The sequence below is a fragment of the Lonchura striata genome, chromosome 20 (assembly GCF_050655825.1).
Source record: "Lonchura striata isolate lonStrDom1 chromosome 20, ASM5065582v1, whole genome shotgun sequence".
Taxonomy (NCBI): Eukaryota; Metazoa; Chordata; class Aves; order Passeriformes; family Estrildidae; genus Lonchura; species Lonchura striata.
The window spans coordinates 759,967-778,353 of NC_140722.1; the positions used below are offsets into that span (position 1 = coordinate 759,967).

At 46.4% G+C, this 18,387-nt stretch overlaps 1 protein-coding gene and 1 pseudogene across 2 annotated transcripts in view; one reads left to right on the top strand and one right to left on the bottom strand.

Annotated features, from left to right (window-relative positions):
• ERGIC3 (ERGIC and golgi 3) overlaps positions 1-6,099 on the top strand; it is a 25,866-nt gene extending 19,767 nt beyond the window's left edge. Inside the window, exons 11-13 of the mRNA XM_021536676.3 lie at positions 266-402; positions 1,201-1,256; positions 3,804-6,099. Of these exons, the coding sequence (XP_021392351.1) occupies positions 266-402; positions 1,201-1,256; positions 3,804-3,883 (273 nt within the window). The 3' untranslated portion in view covers positions 3,884-6,099. The remainder of the gene's footprint in view (positions 1-265; positions 403-1,200; positions 1,257-3,803) is intronic.
• Positions 5,996-16,835, bottom strand: LOC146765683 (CMP-N-acetylneuraminate-beta-galactosamide-alpha-2,3-sialyltransferase 1-like; annotated as a pseudogene). The gene is made up of 9 exons (XR_014949610.1): positions 16,794-16,835; positions 15,961-16,061; positions 11,894-12,111; positions 8,663-8,997; positions 8,176-8,367; positions 7,820-7,887; positions 7,255-7,428; positions 6,833-7,040; positions 5,996-6,713 (listed from the first exon to the last, which is right to left on the bottom strand). The product of XR_014949610.1 is annotated as a CMP-N-acetylneuraminate-beta-galactosamide-alpha-2,3-sialyltransferase 1-like (transcript).
• Between the last annotated feature and the right edge of the window lie 1,552 nt (positions 16,836-18,387).

Consider the following 18,387-nt stretch of genomic DNA (forward strand, 5'->3'; position numbering starts at 1 on the left):
GCCAGCAGAGACCAAATAGTCCAGCCGGGGTGTGATGCTTCCCTCATACTATGGGCTAGTTACAGCTTTAACTGGTACCCTATAGTAAAAATAGACCTGATAGCAAATACCTGATCCTGATAGAGCTCTTCATGACTCTTTCTAACCACTGTCGGGTTACCACATGGGTGAGGGTACACTGATGTGGTTCACTGAACTCATGTTTTAGTAGCCTTTCCTATTCCCTGTTAGCAAAACAATGTTTGCTGTGTTTGTTTCCTGGTAGGTGGTAAGAACTAACCAGTTCTCAGTTACACAACATGAGAAAATAGCAAATGGGCTACTGGGAGACCAGGGTCTGCCTGGTGTCTTTGTACTGTATGAGCTTTCACCCATGATGGTGAAGCTGACAGAGAAACACAGGTAAGAGACATTTCATTCTATTTCATTCATCCTTCACTGATTTTGTAATTTTGCATAGCTTGAAACTTCATCCCCACTTAGACATGATAGTGCAAATGCCTGAAATTCATCCAAGCCCCTTCCCAGCCAGTGGAAAGGTGCTCACTGATGGCCTTCTTCTCCATGTGAACTGTAGTCTGGGATTTTTCTGCTCCTATGTGAGTGTTGTAATCTGGTATCAAGATGGAAAAGGAAAGTGGTGCAAGGAATAGAAGTGTGATATAATGGTTCTTGATTCAGACTTCCAATAGGAAGACTAGATTTACTGAGCTACCCATTTTACCAGCAGCACTCACACAGTCTAACTGGTTCCTTACTCTACATTTGCTATAGCTTTTGTACATCTTCCAGCTACTGTGGAACCTTTTTTTCTCTCTGGGGTAATGGCTGGCAATGCAACTGCAGGGAAGGGAGTCTTTGAGGTTCATAATGGGGGGGTAGAAAAATGTCTATATCTTAAAATGCATTAATGTATGCTTAGGATTTAATTACTGTGTTACATGACCCTCCTGTGCATTCTCACTGGGTAGGAATAAATAAAGTCTTAGGGATTAAAAGCCCATCTTTCAAATTTATAAATTCAGTACTTCCTCTTAGTGTTGCTGACTAAAGGTAGCAGTGACAAACTTGAGAATTATTAGCTATGAATATTTAGGTAATGCATATTTATATGGTATGATGAATATTATTAGAATTATTAGTTAATTGTTACAGACCTGACACTGGTATCTGAGCTCATTCTGGTTGTTCAAATTCTAGGTCCTTTACTCACTTTGTCACTGGAGTTTGTGCCATTGTTGGAGGCATATTTACAGGTATTGCACCTTTCAATCATTTTGCTTTCTAAAGTGTAAACATTTACTATCTTACACTTTCTAAAGTCTACATGTCTAGTAATAAATCCTTGTTTGATTAAAAGATTATTTCAATCTTTGGGAAGCAGTACAGCATGTTCTGCAGAGCCACAGGAGTGGCTTCAGACTGTAGCTAGCACTGGAGGCTTACAAGGTGCGGTAATATTACAGCATTTCATTTCATTAGACCGGTAGACCTGTCATAATATTTCATTTTGATGCTCTACAGAACATTTTGTTTTCTAACAAAGCTGTTCTTCACAGACCATATGAAAGTGTCTGTACTTGCATTCTTGGCCAGCTTGGGTCTGTAAGTAGATAGTTTTCATGTGGAATCAACACCAGTTAAATCTGTGAACCCTGGTTGCCATGGGCATAATATATATCTGAGAGATATCAAACTGCTCCCAGACATAGGAGCTCCAGCTAGTATTCCGCAAGGACTAGATGGCGTCTTGTGAGGAGAGGCTCAGAGGTTCCTGCAGATCGATCTGAGTATCTGCTCTTCACTCTCAGTGCTGGCATCTGGAATAGCTAATCAGTATCCGCATGGGAACAATCTTGGTGCAGCCATGCTCTTCAGGTAGTAATCCAGGGTGCTCGTAGTCAGACATGTGGGTGTTAAGGACCAGCCTGAAGATGTGGTCAGGGACCTGAGAAGCCAGTTTCTGTGTCACATAACATCTGTATCACATACCTATAACATGATACCTTTATCTACAAAGTTTTCTCATCATCTGATGTGTCACAGTGCTCAGTGCTCAATTAACCTGATACTGTTAAACAGAATTTATGTCTGCAATATATTTTATCCTATTCATCTCTCTGATTTCAAAAGTCATTCAGAAATTATTTTCATGACAAATTCATGTGCCCTTTAGCACTGACTGGGTTTGACAGCCAGTTCATGTTTCTGCCATACACCATGCTCAGACTCTCTGTATTCTAGAGATCAAATCAACTAATGGCCAATAAGGTCAATTACTTGTACCAGCAATAGTGTAGCCAACAGGACCAGGGTGGTGACTGTCCCCCACTGTACACTGGTGATGCACCTTGAAGCTTGGGTTTAGTTCTGGACCCTTCATGATTACATTGAGGTGCTGCAGCAAATCCAGAGAAGAGAATGGAACTGGAGAAGAAGCTGGAATGTAGGTCTGATAAGGAGAGATCAGCGTGCTCAGCCTGCAGAAAAAGAAACTCAGAAGGATCTTCTTGTTCTCTACAATTACGTGAAAGTAGGTTGGAGCCAGATGAGGGTCAGTCTCTTCTTCTAACAGGGACAAAACGAAAGTAAGTGGCCTCAAGTTGCACCAGGGGAGGTTTAGATTGGCTATTAAAAAAAAAATTTGTCATGGAAAGGGTTGTCCATGGCACAAGCTGCCCAAGGCAGTGGTAGAGTCACCCTCCCTGGAGGAATCTAAAAGACATGTAAATGTGACACTTAAGGACGTGGTTTAGTGGTGGGCTTGGCAGTGCTGGGGGCAATTGGTCCTATGACCTTAGAGGTCTTTTCCAACCTAGATGATTCTATGCTATTCTAAGGTCACCTCAGTGTTCATGTAACAGTATCAAATTGATTCCACAAGTAGAGATAATTTCAGGGCAAAACAACCACACAAGAGTTATCTGAAGCATGATAGACCAAATATTAAGTCCAAGAACTCTATATTATATAGTAATAAACAGAAGATTCAATTCCCATTTTAGCTGCAATGCTTTGTATCATATGGAAACATAACAGCCAAGTAATCATTTACTTATTCCTTTGATTGAGGTTTCAAATAAAAAGAAAATATGAAGCTTTATAAAATTAAATCATTGAAAAATGGCTCCCTAGCAATCTTTGTGTTCCTTCCCTGGCAGGAGCTCAAGGTTCCTGTCCTGTGAAAACCTTGGTTGTATGTGGTTTGTGGTACAGTAGACCATTCTGAGTTTTTCTGTGGTAACAAACAAGCACTGAATTAATAGGCTTCTGCAGGGCTGGAGAGGTTTGAGGAAAATACTGCAAAAAGAATTAAAGTCAGTGTTTTGTATTACTTCGTGTCTGGTGGGTATACATTGCCATCTCCAATAAAGGGCATCCATCAAGAGCAGCATATGGTACTTTTAAGGTTGCTGTGAAATGAGCAGGAAATGGGAAACATGACCTTTTCAGGATGAGTCAAGGCAACAAGTGTCATAAAGCTCTCCATATCAGCTTCCTCTCCAAACTCTTCTCAATCATCAGTAAACACACATGACGCAGTGTGTTTTATTTCTTTTATTTCTGGAAAAAGGGATCTTTTCTAGGGAAGCATGATCACCACTGTCCTGCAAAATGGGTCTTGTCTGTCCTGAGGAGATGAGGACTTTACTGTTCTGAGCAGCAACAGCAGCAGCAGAACCTTTTTCTGTCTGGTGGACCTGGGATTCCTTTCCTCTGATAGCAGGGTTTTTGTTTTCTATACTTGGGAGTTCTGTCTTTGAGGAATGTCTGACTTCATCCATTTGGTTTTTTCCTTTTAGTTGCCGGTTTCATTGACTCCTTGATATATCACTCAGCACGTGCCATCCAGAAGAAAATTGAACTTGGGAAGACAACATAAATAAGCAATGGCATCAACCTATTTAAAAACAAAATAAAACAAAACAAAAACAGACAAAACAAAAGAAAATAACCCCTCCAAGGAGAACTGAACAGGCTCTTTGAAACACAAGTGATCTTCTGAAAGTGCACAGAAGAGATTTGGAACTTCCAGATGGCCCTAACCACTTATGTTACTGTGCCCTAATTCTTTGGCCTCGGTTTGTGGATAGAACAACTTGAACCTTGCTGCTATAAAGATTAGCTATCATATCTGGCTCTGCAGACCCTACTGTCATACTGGTTTTTTGTCAGTCCATGTTCCTCCAGTTCTATACCCCTTCCCAACAAAGATGCTAGAGATACTGCATTCTGTTTGCCTCTAGGAATAATGTACTTTATTGTCAAGAGACCTCTAATGGATTGAAGTTGATACCAAATAAGCTTTCTAGCAACATCATCAGGGATTTTTAATTTTTCCATAAAATCTTTCTGGGTGTGCTGATGCTATATGTCAGACCTCTGTAAAAATGTGCTGAATCCCATCTATTGCCTTCCAGCCATCTTGGGCTGCATGGGGTACCTAAGCATTTGGGATGTGCTTTCTGCCTGAGGGAGCTCCCAATTGTTATTTTTATGAAAAATACAAGTTAATGTTTCAGGAAAAAAAAAAAGTGTCCGGAATTTTAATTGATTTTTTTAATTTGATTTTTTTTCATTTCCCCTTGGTATATATTTTCAAATAAAGTTCATCCTCTTGTTCTAGTCAGGCATATGGAGGAATAATTAAATTATTTGAACTAATCCTGATATTGAATTGGAAATAAGAATTAAAAGACATATCACATTGTGGCAAACTATGTAGAGATTGTGATGATGATGGGGCTTTTTTATGTTAAATCATTACACAAGTGAGTAAAGTGCTTGCTATCTAAAACTATATTGGGAGAAATTTGAAAATAATGAGGAAAAAAAATTGAATTATTGGCTTATTTGATGTAAACTAGATTGATTACTCTTAAATCTCAGATATGGATTTGCTTTGGTATGACTCTAATATTGGTCCAAGCAATTGGAAAGGCACAGGATCAGATAGTGCAGAAAGCAAGCTGTTTTATAATGTATTTTAAAGCAGGTTTTGCTAGATGGTTGGGTTTTTTAATTAGTTGAACTTACCCTTACCTATAAACCAGGGAGTCTAAAAACTGCTGTTTTTCAGCTGGGGAGAGAAGGAATTTGTGGTGTGGGTAAGGAGAATGATTAGCTTCAAGCAAGAATGTTGAAAAGCAGGTTTGTTTTAAATGTATTTTTACAAGGATATTTAATGAATCCAGTAGGTCAGGATCACATAGTACTACTACAGCATGAGGAACAGAATGTAGTATCTGTTTCATCAGGATCAAAAAGTGACCTAAACAACTTCAATTGCTTATCAGTGCATTTCAGCTTAGTAACTAAATTTATAGGAATGGTAGGTGAGGGAAGATGAAAGGAAGTAATGCAGCAAGAGTTTAACCCACACCAAAACAGTTACCACTGTTTCCTATCAGTGATAACTGATAGGCTTGTCCTTAATAGAAAATAGCCAATTGCTTCTAAACTGGAAAAGCATTGGTGATTATTATCCAGAGTAGACCTGAGCAGCTAAAGAAGGGTTAAAGGAAGGTGAAGGTGCAATACTTGTACTCATCATGGGAAACTGGAAATAGTGGAGAGAAGACACAGAAATGGAGATTGTATCTGGAGAGACAGAAAATTAATGAAGCTAATAGTTAAGTAATACAGGCTTCTGCTGTCAATAGGAAGGATATGAGTCCAAGAGTTCTGGTGATTTTAATAGACTAAAAGCCCAAGTGACTAAGCCCAAGTGATAAAGCTGACTCTGAATCAAGGATGTTACTGATTGAAAGTGATAAAAGACATTCTACTAACCCTGCTCTGGAGGACAAAAATCTTTGGGGAGCTCAGTCCCTAGGGTCTGCAGTCTTGTTCTGCAGGGAAGTCATGTTCTGCAGGAGTGCCATTTCAAAGCTATAAGGGGTCAGAAAGCAAAGGAAATTGTGGTTCATGTGTTTTCAGAGTTTATTCAATATGAGATCACTTCAAATGTATTTGATTCTGTTGTCTTCTGTCACCATGTTTGATTTTTTCCCTTCTTACTCTTCCTTAATGCAATTAAAAAAATATTCCCTTAGTTAAAGACTGTAAAAATAAATAAATAAAAATTTAGTAAAAGACTGGGCAGGGTGAGGAGAGCATCTTCCTTTCCTATGAACAACTACAAACCTCCCCCCAAAAGCCATCTGTGGGTGGTAATGCCAGCTCTGTCACGTGAACAGCCACATCTGAGCAGCTGCTGTCCGCCACTGGCTTCACAGCCCTGCAGCTCACAGGCTCCATGCCCACTTCCAGCTCCAACATCTCCCCTTTGTCCCTCCCAGCCAGCATGGGCAGAACTGTGCCCACCCTGTGTCCAGCTAAACACAACATCACTGCTGCCATGGGAGAATGGCACACACAGTACCCAGCTGGTCGGACCAGCACAATCTGTACCAAAACTCTGCAAATTGCAGGGCCTGTGAACCCAGGTGGTGGGGTGGAACAGCAAGCTAAAGAGCCAGGACAGCTGCTGGCAGTGTGCTTTGGCCTATTCCTGGCCAAACAGCCTGGCTCCAGTTTTTTGGAAATGCATCACTTGTAGAATACAATCTTACCTTCATGTACCTGTCTCTTGGTGAGGCTGAATTCAACATCAGTGTCATGGACTCTTGGCCTGTGAAAGGCTCTAGACCAGTGATTTTCCCAGTAGTGTTGCCAGTTCCCTTCACTGCTCCAAAGCCAAACACGGAGACCTGTGCACTTGCCAGAAAGAGCCAATGCTGTGTGGACACTGGGGCATCCTACAAGCGTATAGACAAGCAGTGCAAAGGGAGGTACAGTGGCAGTGTCTAGCATCACTGGCTGTTGTCACCTGCTGGCAGGTGTGCAAGGCAAAGAGCAGGGGTATCACTCATGATGCTGTGTCCAGTTGTCATGGATGTACTTGAGGAAAGCTAGGCTCAGGATCAATACCTGGGTGGGGAGGTATTTCTTTGCAGAGGGTATCTGTTGTCTTCCAGCACCCAGCCTAGTGGTATCTCCCACCCCTTTAGCTGGCCCAGTAGCATCCCCTGGCATGGCTGTAGGAAGGAACGCATCAAGTGCATAGTCCCACTGTGGGCACAGCTGCCATCCCACTCATAGAGCTATGGTGCTGCAGGTTGCCTGAACCCTGTGGGGACAGGTCAATGCCCAGCTACCTCAAAGTGCAGGGCAGAGGGATGCCCAGTACCCTTTGTGCTATCAGGAGTAGTGCCAGGTCTCCAGTGAGGCACTAGAATCCCCAGACCACACTGCACCATCCGCAGGATTTCCAGCACAAAAGACACCACCCCCCAATGCTGGGTGTGAGTTCTTTAGTGAAGAAGGCGCTGGTCACCCCCTGCAGGTGCAGAGATTTGAAGGGGATGCAGATAAGTTGGACACCGGGTCTTAGGTTCACTGCACTCTCTGGATACATTAATGTCACTGTAGAGATGGACAAGAGACTTGTTTTCTTAATGCACAATCACCCAATCTTAACTGTCCACATTTCTTTATTTTTCACAGTATTAATCATATTTATCACAGTTCTAGAGGCATCATATTTAATTCAAATTGGTAACTTACTGCAAATCAGTTCATTGGTCAGTAGTTGCTAGTGTACATGTCCATCAAAAACTTTCCTCTCTTAACACTGTTTACATTCTTGTTTCATGGGTGCCAAATTATTCTCATGGTTAGAGCCTCTATTTTCACAGGTGCAATTCCTTTCTTACAGTAACTTGGTAGAATAGCTGTTAGCTGCACCCAGCTGATGCAGCAGGCCTAATCTATAATTTTACAGGCTCTTACTCTAAAGGCTTTACCTATATACAACACATGAAGTGATGAGTTGTTCTCATGCCAACATCCAGCTCAAAGCCAGTGATCTTTGCTCTATTCATCCTAAAGGACAGCAGAATGGTATATTCCAAAACAAATGAACATGTTCCCAGGCTCTTGGTCCCACCAGACAGGGACAGCAGGTCACCCTAGCCAGTGGCAAAGAGTGGATATGGGTGACATGAGGCCTGTGTGTCCCAGGATGTAGAGCTCCAAAGAGCAGGGTTAGCCAGCCACCTCCTTCACAGGTGTTGGGTTGTCAGATTTCAACAGCATTGACGGGAGCTGTCCATGGGGCATGCTAGGGTTCTCGGAAGATGGGGGGAGACCAAATCCCTTTAGGTCACCCACCTCAGCACCCAGTCGTGATTGTCAATTAGCAGCCCATGACTGGACCCTTTCAGCTGCTCTGACTTCCCCACCACTGCACAAGTCCTGCAGTGAGATGGGTCCCACACATCATCTGTCAATGGCCTGGAGGACATTGAAGAGCTGCTGAATTATGGCCTGGAGTTGGATACCACTCAGGGGACCCTGCAGGGTCTAGGAAAGCAAGCACAGTGACATGCAGCATTAGCACCTCCACCAGTAACCCAAAGGGAGACAGAGCCCCATTTCTCCTAGCAGAGACCTGGGAAAGGACAGAAGAAAACAGATGGGATATTAGGAAAAGGGTGCAAAACAGCCCAGGGGACAAGGTATGAAGTGGAGGAAGGATTGAGCTGGGATCTCTGCATCCCTCTGTCCCCATCATATCTGTTCTTGGCCCTACCCCCACTGTGAACACATTCAGAGAGCCTGGGAACACCAACAAACTCTTGCCCATTGCTTCACTTACCAGCCACCACTGAACCACATCTCAGGAGAGCTTGTAGTCTGCACCCCTCAGAAGAGGCTCTGTGCCTGCCTGGTAGCGGGCATTGAACCATGCAGAGCTTTTGGTAGGGGTGGTGCAGTGGGCAGTAGGGGTGTGGAGGAGGAAGGGAACCCAACAGACAGGACTGATGCCATCTGTGAGGGCTCGGAAATATTGCCACAGCAGCAGGCACAGGGCCAGCACCACTTTTGTGTACCTCTGTAACAGTATCCCATGTGCCACTTGCAGTGATATGTCACAAAGACCAGTGGCAGTGGCGCTACAGGATGCCTTCTCACCCACCCTCTCTGCCCAGCCTCCCGGACACCCATTGGATGCTCACCCACCCTGAGGGAACTGAAATAGCCCAATATTAACTTCCTTTTCTAACTGTTCAATGATGTTATTGTTGTGTTCTGCTGTTGCCACTGCCACCAGTTGTGCAGTTCTGGCCTGAACTGGGCTGTTCGGCCAGGGCTGAACAGACAGGGCTAGCTGGCAACATGTGCTTTACAAGAAACTTCTCTTTGCCTGTAACACACTTAGGGTCTGTAAACTGACCTGCGAACTAGCAAGAAAGCATCATCACCCTGGCTACAAGTCAAACACTAGCTTCCCTATCCAAAGTGGTGTACATTCTCCTACCAAGTGCACAATGCTAGCAGTGAGCCTTCCTCCCCATGCATGAAGAGAAGCTGGGGCAGAGGAGTCCCACAACCTCTCTGCCCTGCTGAGCCCAGGCAGCTCCCACCCTAGCAGTCCTGGGGTTCTTCAGCTTCAAGGGCATTAAATCCTTGCCAGGAAGAACATCTGTTCTCTATCAATAAAGTTCTTATATAGCCTAAGGTCAGAGGGAAAAGGGTTTTCCATTCCTCACGGAATTGATGAAGTGCTCAGTGACTTAGGACTTGGCTTCTGTGGCCCAAGGCAAGAGTGAAGAGCCGAGCTTCCTGAGCAGCCTTCATCCCAGGGTCAGAAGAGAACACAGCTAGTCTGTGGAGGTGTCCCCTCTGTACTAGAAAATCCCTCATGTTCTCACAGTAGCACCCTGTGCCTCCCCCAGTTGCTATGTGTCAGCACTAGCTCCATTTCTCCATAGAAAACATTTTCTGCAGCTCCTGGAGAACAGAGCCCTAATGGACATCCCTGCTCACCATGGTGTCTGACTCACATCTGTACTCAGATCTGACCCCTGGAACATGTCCCAGACAGCAAAACTGCTGTCCCAGGGATGTTGCCTTCAGGGGAAGGCAAGGCGACCTGGTTGCAAGGAACAGCACGGCAGCCTGGCCTTGACCGGGCTACTCGGGCTAACGACACACACTGACATCAGTGTGGTGGACGGTCGAAAGGCCTTTATTATCTTATCTCATGGGTTTAAATAGTCTCGGGGGACTTTGCTACGTCAGAGGGGTTGGTAGGGTCTCTAGGGTTAGTCAGGAGTGGAAAACTACTGGGTTAGGTGTGGTTATATTCTTTGGGGGTAGTAGATAACGTGCTGCAGGAGGAGAGGGGGAAGGGGTCTTTCTTTCCGTCACATCCCGAGATCTTCCGTTCGCCTGTCCCTATCTACTACATCTCCCCCCTCCTTTTCATAAATAAAATGAGGTAGTCGTAGATATAGGCACTGGAGTGAGGTACAAACTTGTAACTTGGTAAGGAAAAGGGGGTTTGGTAAACCTGAGTAATTCTCGCAAGGTGAGTTTCGAAGGCTTTTGTGACCGACTGTGTTCACAGTTTTTGGTTTACAGCATTTGTTGCTGGCCTACAAACAGAATGTTCACCCGTTCTAGACGGGCCTGAACAAACGAGACTAGTTTGTTTAGCAGGCATGGTCCTAAGGTAACAGCTAAAAGCAGTATTGCCAGTGGACCTACCAGGGCGGAAATTAAAGTGGTGAGACAAGGTGATTGATTGCATCAGGATCCAAACCAGCTCTGTTGGGTTTCCCTGTCTTTCTTTCTCTGAGCCAGCCTATCTCAGAGTTCTGCCATGGAGTCTTTAACAACTCCCGTATGATCTGCATAAAAGCAGCATTCCTCTTTCAAGGCTGCACACAGTCCTCCTTGTTGCATGAACAAGAGGTCCAGTCCTCGCCTAGTCTGTAAAATTACTTCTGAAAGCAAAGAGACTGATTTCTCTAGATAGGAGATGGATTTCTCAATCCTCTGTAGGTCTTCGTCGATGGTCATTTGCAGCTGAGAGAGTCCGTGCTGTTGGGTTACGATGGCTGAGACACCCGTGGCTGTGCCAGCTGCTCCCAGGCCGAGCAGCATTGCGATAGTTATACCTGTGATTATTTCTCTTTTGTGGAGTCTGTCGGGTTCTTCGAAAAGGTGGTATACTTCTTCATCTGAGTGGTACAGGACCCTAGGAACAATCAGAACTTGGACACAGAAGTCGATAGAGTCGTTAAATTTGGCAAGGAACACACAAGGACTCACTCCTGATCGTTGGCAAACCCACATCTCAGATGCGGATGGGACCACCCACTTATTAGTTTTTCTGTTGGGCTTGATAACTTTGGTGCAGAAGTTGCCTTTCTGCTTTGCTAAAGTTGCATTGCTAAAACATCTGTCCTGGCCTGTGATTTGACTTAAGGTGATTCCTCTGCGAGGAGTGTCCCATCTGCACTGGTGGGGGGCACTGGCTGTGGAGTAACTGAAGGGGGTGTCTAAAGCAATGCCTTCGTAGAAAGGGGGTTTAACATCATAGCAAAGCTAACAGGAGTTAGTCAGGTTTGGTTTGGTCTTGTTCAGGGTTAGAAAGGTAGCTTCTAGCATACGAAAGATTGGGTTTGGGTTTGACTTAGCTGTGCGGCCTATCTGGAGGGCATTTGTATGGCTGGTCAGGGTATTGGTGACTTTTGGGGGCAAGGTTTTGGAGTGGGTTGTGTTTTTTCTTTTTAGCACATTCTTAATAATATTAAAGGGAAGCAAGTTGTCATAGCTAAAGAGACTATTGACTAGGGTGGAGACCATGGCCAAATTAATCTCTTTTTTGAAATGGCTTTGACAACTGTTTGTACATCTTTTGGGTTTAACGGAGTATATACCTTCTGCTGGTTCCCTTCCGGACCGGTGATCTTCACCGGGAAGGCTTGGATGGCAGCTGTTGGAGACCATTTAGCACAGGCTATTTTTATTTCTCCCCAGTCGGTAAACTGGGCTGGTTCGTATTGTGGTTGCTTTTCGGTGCGGCTTAAAGCTTTACTCAGTTTTGTTTTAAATCGCGTTGGCTCTGTTTCCTCCGTCTCAGAGTCCCAGTTGGCTTCCATCTGGTCTTCCGAGCTGCCGGAGCTGCCACTGTACTCAGAGTCAGAAGTCGAATGCCAGCGCACTTCCGGGGCTCGGTGCCTTTTTGTCCGGCTCCGACCTTGCCCCTCCGCCCGGGGGTGGCGCCGCTCCCGCCCCCTGGGCTTGCCCTGCCTCCTGCAGGGGGGGGTTTCCCCCTTAAATGGTAGCAGCGTTAGGCGCGGCTGCCGATTGGCTCCGTGCCCTCTGCCGCTCTCCTCCTCTTTCTCCCACATATGCGCATTCGTAAAACCCTGCGCCTCCGGGCTTTTCGCGCCAAGACCGCCCGCACCCCGCCCCTCTCCTTGGCCGCCAGCGCCATTTTCAGTGGGGTAGGGTGGTGGCGTGGTTAGGATCTGTTCCTGAGCCGCGGTTTCTGCCTCTCTGGCTTCCCTCGCCAGCCCCTGCCAAAAGCATTCCATGTGCTGCTGCACCTCCGGCAATGGGTCGCTGAGAGACGAATGGGGAAATCACAGATTTTTGGGAGGTTTCCGCAGGGGGGTTTGGGCTCTGGCCCGGGGAGGGGGGTGATGCGCCGGGCCCTCCCGGGTCCTTGCTCCCAGGCAGACCGCCCTCAGAGGCGGTTTGCGTTGCTGCTCCTACCCCTAGCTTGGGTGTAACCAACAAACACGTGCACGCTACGCTCCATGTCTCCTGCTCTTCTAATGCTCTGCGCAGGGCTTTTTCAACTTTGCCCCACACCTTAAGGCTTCTGCCACTGTCTGAGGATTTTGTGTCCTTGGCCAGCGTGGCTGTGCATTTTTCCCATATCTCCGGATGCAAAACATCCACAGGGCAGTCAATTGCCCCAAGCTCAAGGAGCCTTGCTATAGCAAGATAAAAGTCTTTGAGCCTGCACTTAATACCCCACTGCTTATGAATCGCACTTACGACCCTTGCGATGGCGTCCATGACGATCACGTCTCCCCCGCTGAGGATACGGTCTCACCGCTCCGGCCGCTGCCCCTCGTCCAGGCGACACCCACTATCCGAGTGAATCCTCCCAGGTTTCGGCACCAGATATGTTGCCTTCAGGGGAAGGCAAGGCGACCTGGTTGCAAGGAACAGCACGGCAGCCCGGTTTCGCCCGGGCTACTCGGGCTAACAACAGACGCTGACACCAGTGTGGTGGACGGTCAAAAGGCCTTTATTATCTTATCTCATGGGTTTAAATAGTCTTGGGGGACTTTGCTATGTCAGGGGGGTTGGTAGGGTCTCTAGGGTTAGTCAGGAGTGGAAAACTACTGTGTTAGATGTGGTTACATTCTTTGGGGGTAGTAGATAACATGCTGCAGGAGGAGAGGGGGAAGGGGTCTTTCTTTTCGTCACATCCCAAGATCTTCCATTCACCTGTCCCTATCTACTACACAGGGGTTCAGGCAACCAGCAGAGATGGGAGACAGAACAGAATGGGATAATCTGCATGAAACTAGGTGGCTGAAGCAGGGAATACCTGCTTCTAAAAGCCAAGGAACCATCATCCCATATTAAAGGCGGAAGCACAAGCCATCACCAGTGCAACTGGAAACCCAGATGTGGGCTCACCCAGGCAGGAAGCTGCCATGAAATTCCAGCTCTTCTTCCCACAAGGTGGCTACCAGAGCCCTCACACTTTCCCTGCTGGCAGTCACAAGTCCCTATGACTTAATCTTTTGTACTCTTGCAAGCACCCACTCCACTGAGCACTAACGGGTGAAGGTGATGCTTCTGGGCTTGGTAGTCTCTCTAGTGCTTGTTGCAAGTGTCGCAACTGCAAAGGGAAGAGGATATGTTGCCCATGCTATGAGGGAGAACTGTGGGTAGTACTGTGAGGTCAGAGCTGCTGTCCCTGCTTCAGTACCTGTCACTCTGGCATTCCAGCACAGCCTCTCCATGCAGCCCAGAAGCTGAATGCCCCAGTCAGGTTCCCAAGGCCAAATCAGGAATTTAATGAAGAAGTACCAGAAGTTCCTCTGGGTGGGAGAAGCTGCCTCTGTGTGTCCTGCTGGGATGGCTCACTGACACCAGCGATGCACAGCTCTAAACAGCCTTGTACATGCAGCACCTCGCCAGGACTCTTGCACACCTGGATGTAATTTTGGCTCAGAGAGGACAGAGCACTGTGAAATGTAGTATGGCATCTCCTGGGAGTTTGAGAGAGGGATCCAGAAGATGCCTCCTTCTGCTGGAGCATCCTTAGAGAGGCAGCTGATTCTTTGCACTAGGCCCCAGGCATGTGCAGGTGCACCATATGGGGTCCCAGTTTCCCAGGGCAGGTCTGCTCAGGGAGCCATCAGTGCTGCTTACCATGATCTCAAGACCAAGCAAGGTGTCCCTAAGGAAAGGGGTCTGCCTTTGCAGTGTCCTCAGGGAGAAAGGTGTCTACTGCAGCCCAGAGAAGCAAGGCCAGTGTAGACACTGCACCCTTCTCCATGTTCAAAATTTCACCCTGTGACCTGCTAAAAACCTGGAATTATAAACAACACAGGGATAGCATTCCCAGCATGTAGCAGGGAGATGTCAACGTCAAGGAATCACAGCACTATTGAAAAGAGAAACTGCTAGGACCAACATCAATTCAGGTCACAACCAAAGGGGATTAGTACTGGCAGATGTGGGAGCTGAGCTGATTCTGGCCTCTGGCTGCCTACCAAACTACTCCTCCAAGGAAGAGGGGTGATAATCCCAAGCATGGCCAGAACATGGATCTGGCTTCTGGAGGCATCAGTGTGGGCCAGACTGTTCTGCTGTGCTGGGTCAGATATGCAGATGGGGTCCATGACTTTCAGGCACGGCAATCATCAGACTGGTCATCTCACACCTTTCATCACAGATGGACAACACCAACATCAGGCAACACAGTGTAATCTGGTTCTTCACCATGGTATGGTGCGAGCAACAAACACACCATCAGTCTAGGAGCCAGAAAGGGAAGGGACTTTGGTGTCGCTGTTGAGGCAGGACAGGAATGAGAAGACTGACTCAGAAGGCTGCTGAGAGTAAAAACTCCGGTTTATTCAAAAGCACCGCTCTTTTATACAGAGCTTCATGAGGACCAATTCTATTGGTCCTGAAGTGAAAACAACAACACTACTGGTGCAGAGTGCTTGACGAGCAGTGATAGAACTTAACTATAAACTATAAACAATGTGAACAAGAGAGATAAAGAATTGTTTACATTCTTTTCCAACTCTTTCCCAAGTTTCTGCCTGGCTAGAAACTCTCAGTTTCTCTCTTTGACTGAATCTGAGACCCACAACTTTGGACAGAGTGTAGAGCAGCAGCAGGGGAAGAGGACATGGCCAGGAAGCAGAAGGACATAGCATGGAGGTTCGGATGAGAAGCATGTTACCAGGAGATGAGAGATATGCAGCTCCATGGCACTCCAACAGCTGCCAGCATCAGGGTGCAGCAGCCTATGCCTGTGCATCATGTGCTTGGCACCTTTCATCACCGCCATGCTTCCCATACTGCTGAGATCTGCTGGGATGAGGCTGGTTCCTCACAATGCACCCAGAGGCTCCAGCTGTCCAGACATCCATCCTAGAGACCCTGGGGCTGCTCCTGGCAGCATTCACACATTTGTCAATGATCTGTGCTGTGAAAGACCCTGCCTCAGCCCTCAGTCTGCTAGCCTGCCTGGGCATGTGAGAGCTGTCATCTCTTCAACCCATGGTGTGGGACCAATACTAGCTGTCCTTCACCCTTGTACAAAAGGGATCCCTTCACACAGACAGACCTGACCATTGTACAAGCAATGTTATGGCACAGCTGCCTTGAGTATCTTTCTTAGATCAATCTTGGGTCAGGTGCTGTAGCCTTAAATCCTGTGGACTCACTTGAGCTCTGGAAAACCCTGGCAGTCCTGTTCCTGCAGATCCCACTGCTCACAGCCTCAGTGATTGTTCTTGGCTTCCACACAAGCCGATACTCCTGGTTTCCATACAAACAGCCGTTGAGAACATGGCACTCTCTGTTCAACCTAAAGGTGATAATACATATACTCACTTGGGCTTTTCCAGGCGTTCAGGCCCTTTTTGGCCCAAGCCAACAGGACTTTTGTCAGCCTCCTCCACAGTCAGCAGTTGGAACTCTGCTTCCACCTTACTCTGGAGAGACAATATGTCTGAGCCCCAGCTGAATGTGTTGTAACGCATCCTGCCACAGTTGGGTATTGTTCTCCCAGTTCCCATTCCAGATGGCTCAGAGTTTTTTTCTCCATTGACTAGAGTCTTATTTCACAGCCAGTGGAAACCGTGGCCTGGTAAGAAACTGTTTTGCAGACAAGGAACTTTATTTTAATGAACTTCCCAACTATCTGATTTGTCTGCGCCCTCCCACAGTGGCACTGAGCAAAATTCACCCTTGGGGACACACAGTGGTCCAGTAGCAGGGGTATCAGAAGCAAGTTCGTCCCTGGTCACTTGGCACCTACCTGTCTTGGGCAGGCAGAGACCCCCAGGTCAAGCTTCTGCTGCTGTCCTGACTGGCTGATGGGGAGTCATATGCCCCTTGCTTTGGAGTAGGAGCGAGCAAGGAGAACATGGTCTAAGGTGTTTCAGTGGAAATGCAAAATTCCTAAACAAATTCAGATCCCCTCATGGAGCTGAGCTCTATGGAAAGCTCAGAGGAATACATGAAGTCAGACACCCCTGCATGCCACAGCACCTGGTTCTTTAGGGTAGACAAAGTGCTGGACCAGCAGTAGATGGAAGAAGTCTTCAGAATCCTGCAGAAGCTGGGTCACTGCTGCCCTTGTAGGTTGTGTGCATGTAGGATAGGCTGCCATATCAAGGCAGAGGCAAAACTGGCTGTGCTCTAGTGCCAGCTCCCCACCTTACCATCAGGAAGTACTTGTTCCCACTGGAGTCTGTGAATTCCATGTCCTCTGGTTTGACTTAGTTGCTCCACTTTGTTTTCTTCTTCTTCTTCTTGTAGTCCCTTTCCTCTCTCTTGTCATCTTCTTGATCTCTGAGTTTGATGAAGGGCCACCAGCCACTCAAGCACTTATTGCGGAAGATGGAGACTCGAGGTGTTGCGTTTTCCTTGGTCATTTTGATGGTGCAATGCTCAGAGCTCTTTGCTGCCCGCACGATGTCATGCATCTTCAGCTCAATGGAGCCTGCAGGCACAGGAAGAGGAGATCATATGGTAAAACCTTGAGGTCAGCTCCACATGACATTTGGCTGTCTCTGCCACACTCCCACCTGCAACTAGTAGGTCCCAGCTGCTGCAATGATCTAGCAGCACCCTGCACATTTACAGATGGAGAACCTGAAATTCTGCATAAGAAAATACTAGCTCAGGAGTTAGAGACTAAGAGGCAGAAGCCCCAGGTCTTATCTCATTTTTTATAAGGGCTGTTTGGAGAGTTCATATGGTGAGTTATTTTCACCCCTTTATCATGTCCCACCCTGCTCTCCTCACATGTCCAAGCTGATCTTTCTCTCTAATTCCTGGAAATGTCAATTAAACTTATAAAATTATAATGATTTAAAATTATAAATGCTTTAAAGGTTTCAAGTTTATCACAGTTCTGCAACAGCCTCAGTTCATCTTGCTGTTTGGCCTTGTGCCTCTGTTCTGCTCAGAATGAGCTGTCCCATTTTGGCATTGAGCCCTTGCAACAGAACAATCTTACCAAATCCTGGTCTGTACTGGTAAAAGCAGACAAGGGATGTGAGTATTCTCTTCTCATTTCTGTTGGGAAGGATGACTTCAGAGATCTCTCATCTCCATTCATCAAAGCCATCCTGGAGCCCAGTATTCCCTACACATTTCCAAGTGAGCCTGCATCTGGATACTGTGCCCAGTTTTGGACTCCCAATACAAGAAAGGTGTCAACTAAATAGTTTTTATTTGCTGAGATAGTCAAGTCTGTAGTAGGTGCCACAGCAAGAGGGGTGAGAGACACATATATGTTCAGCCCAGAGAAGAGAGGTCAAGAGCAAGATCTTATTGCATTCCTCACAGTCTAAAGGAAGCTACAGAGCAGACAGAGCTAGACTCCTCTCAGAAATGGATAATGAAAGCACCTAAAGCAACAGACACTAAATGCTGCAAGTAAAAAACCTGAGATTTGTGAGAAAGGTGCAGCCATGGAAAGGGTTCCAGAAGCATGCAAGGAATTCATCCTTAGAGATAATCAAAACTCACCCAGAAAATGTCCTAAGCAACCTGACCTACAGTGCATCCAGCCCTTCTTGGGGCAGGAAATTGCAATAAACTCTGCAGAAGCCCCTTACTATTTATAAGTTCCTGAGATTATACATGCTGGAAATCATTGGAATTGTTAATGCTTTCTTCAGTACCTCAATTCTTCATGGGTGAACCACTCTAAGTGCTCAAGCAGTAATGCCACTTCAATACATGATGAAAGGCTGACATATAAGGAGAATATAAACATGCCCAGGAGATAGTAGGGGAAAGGGGATG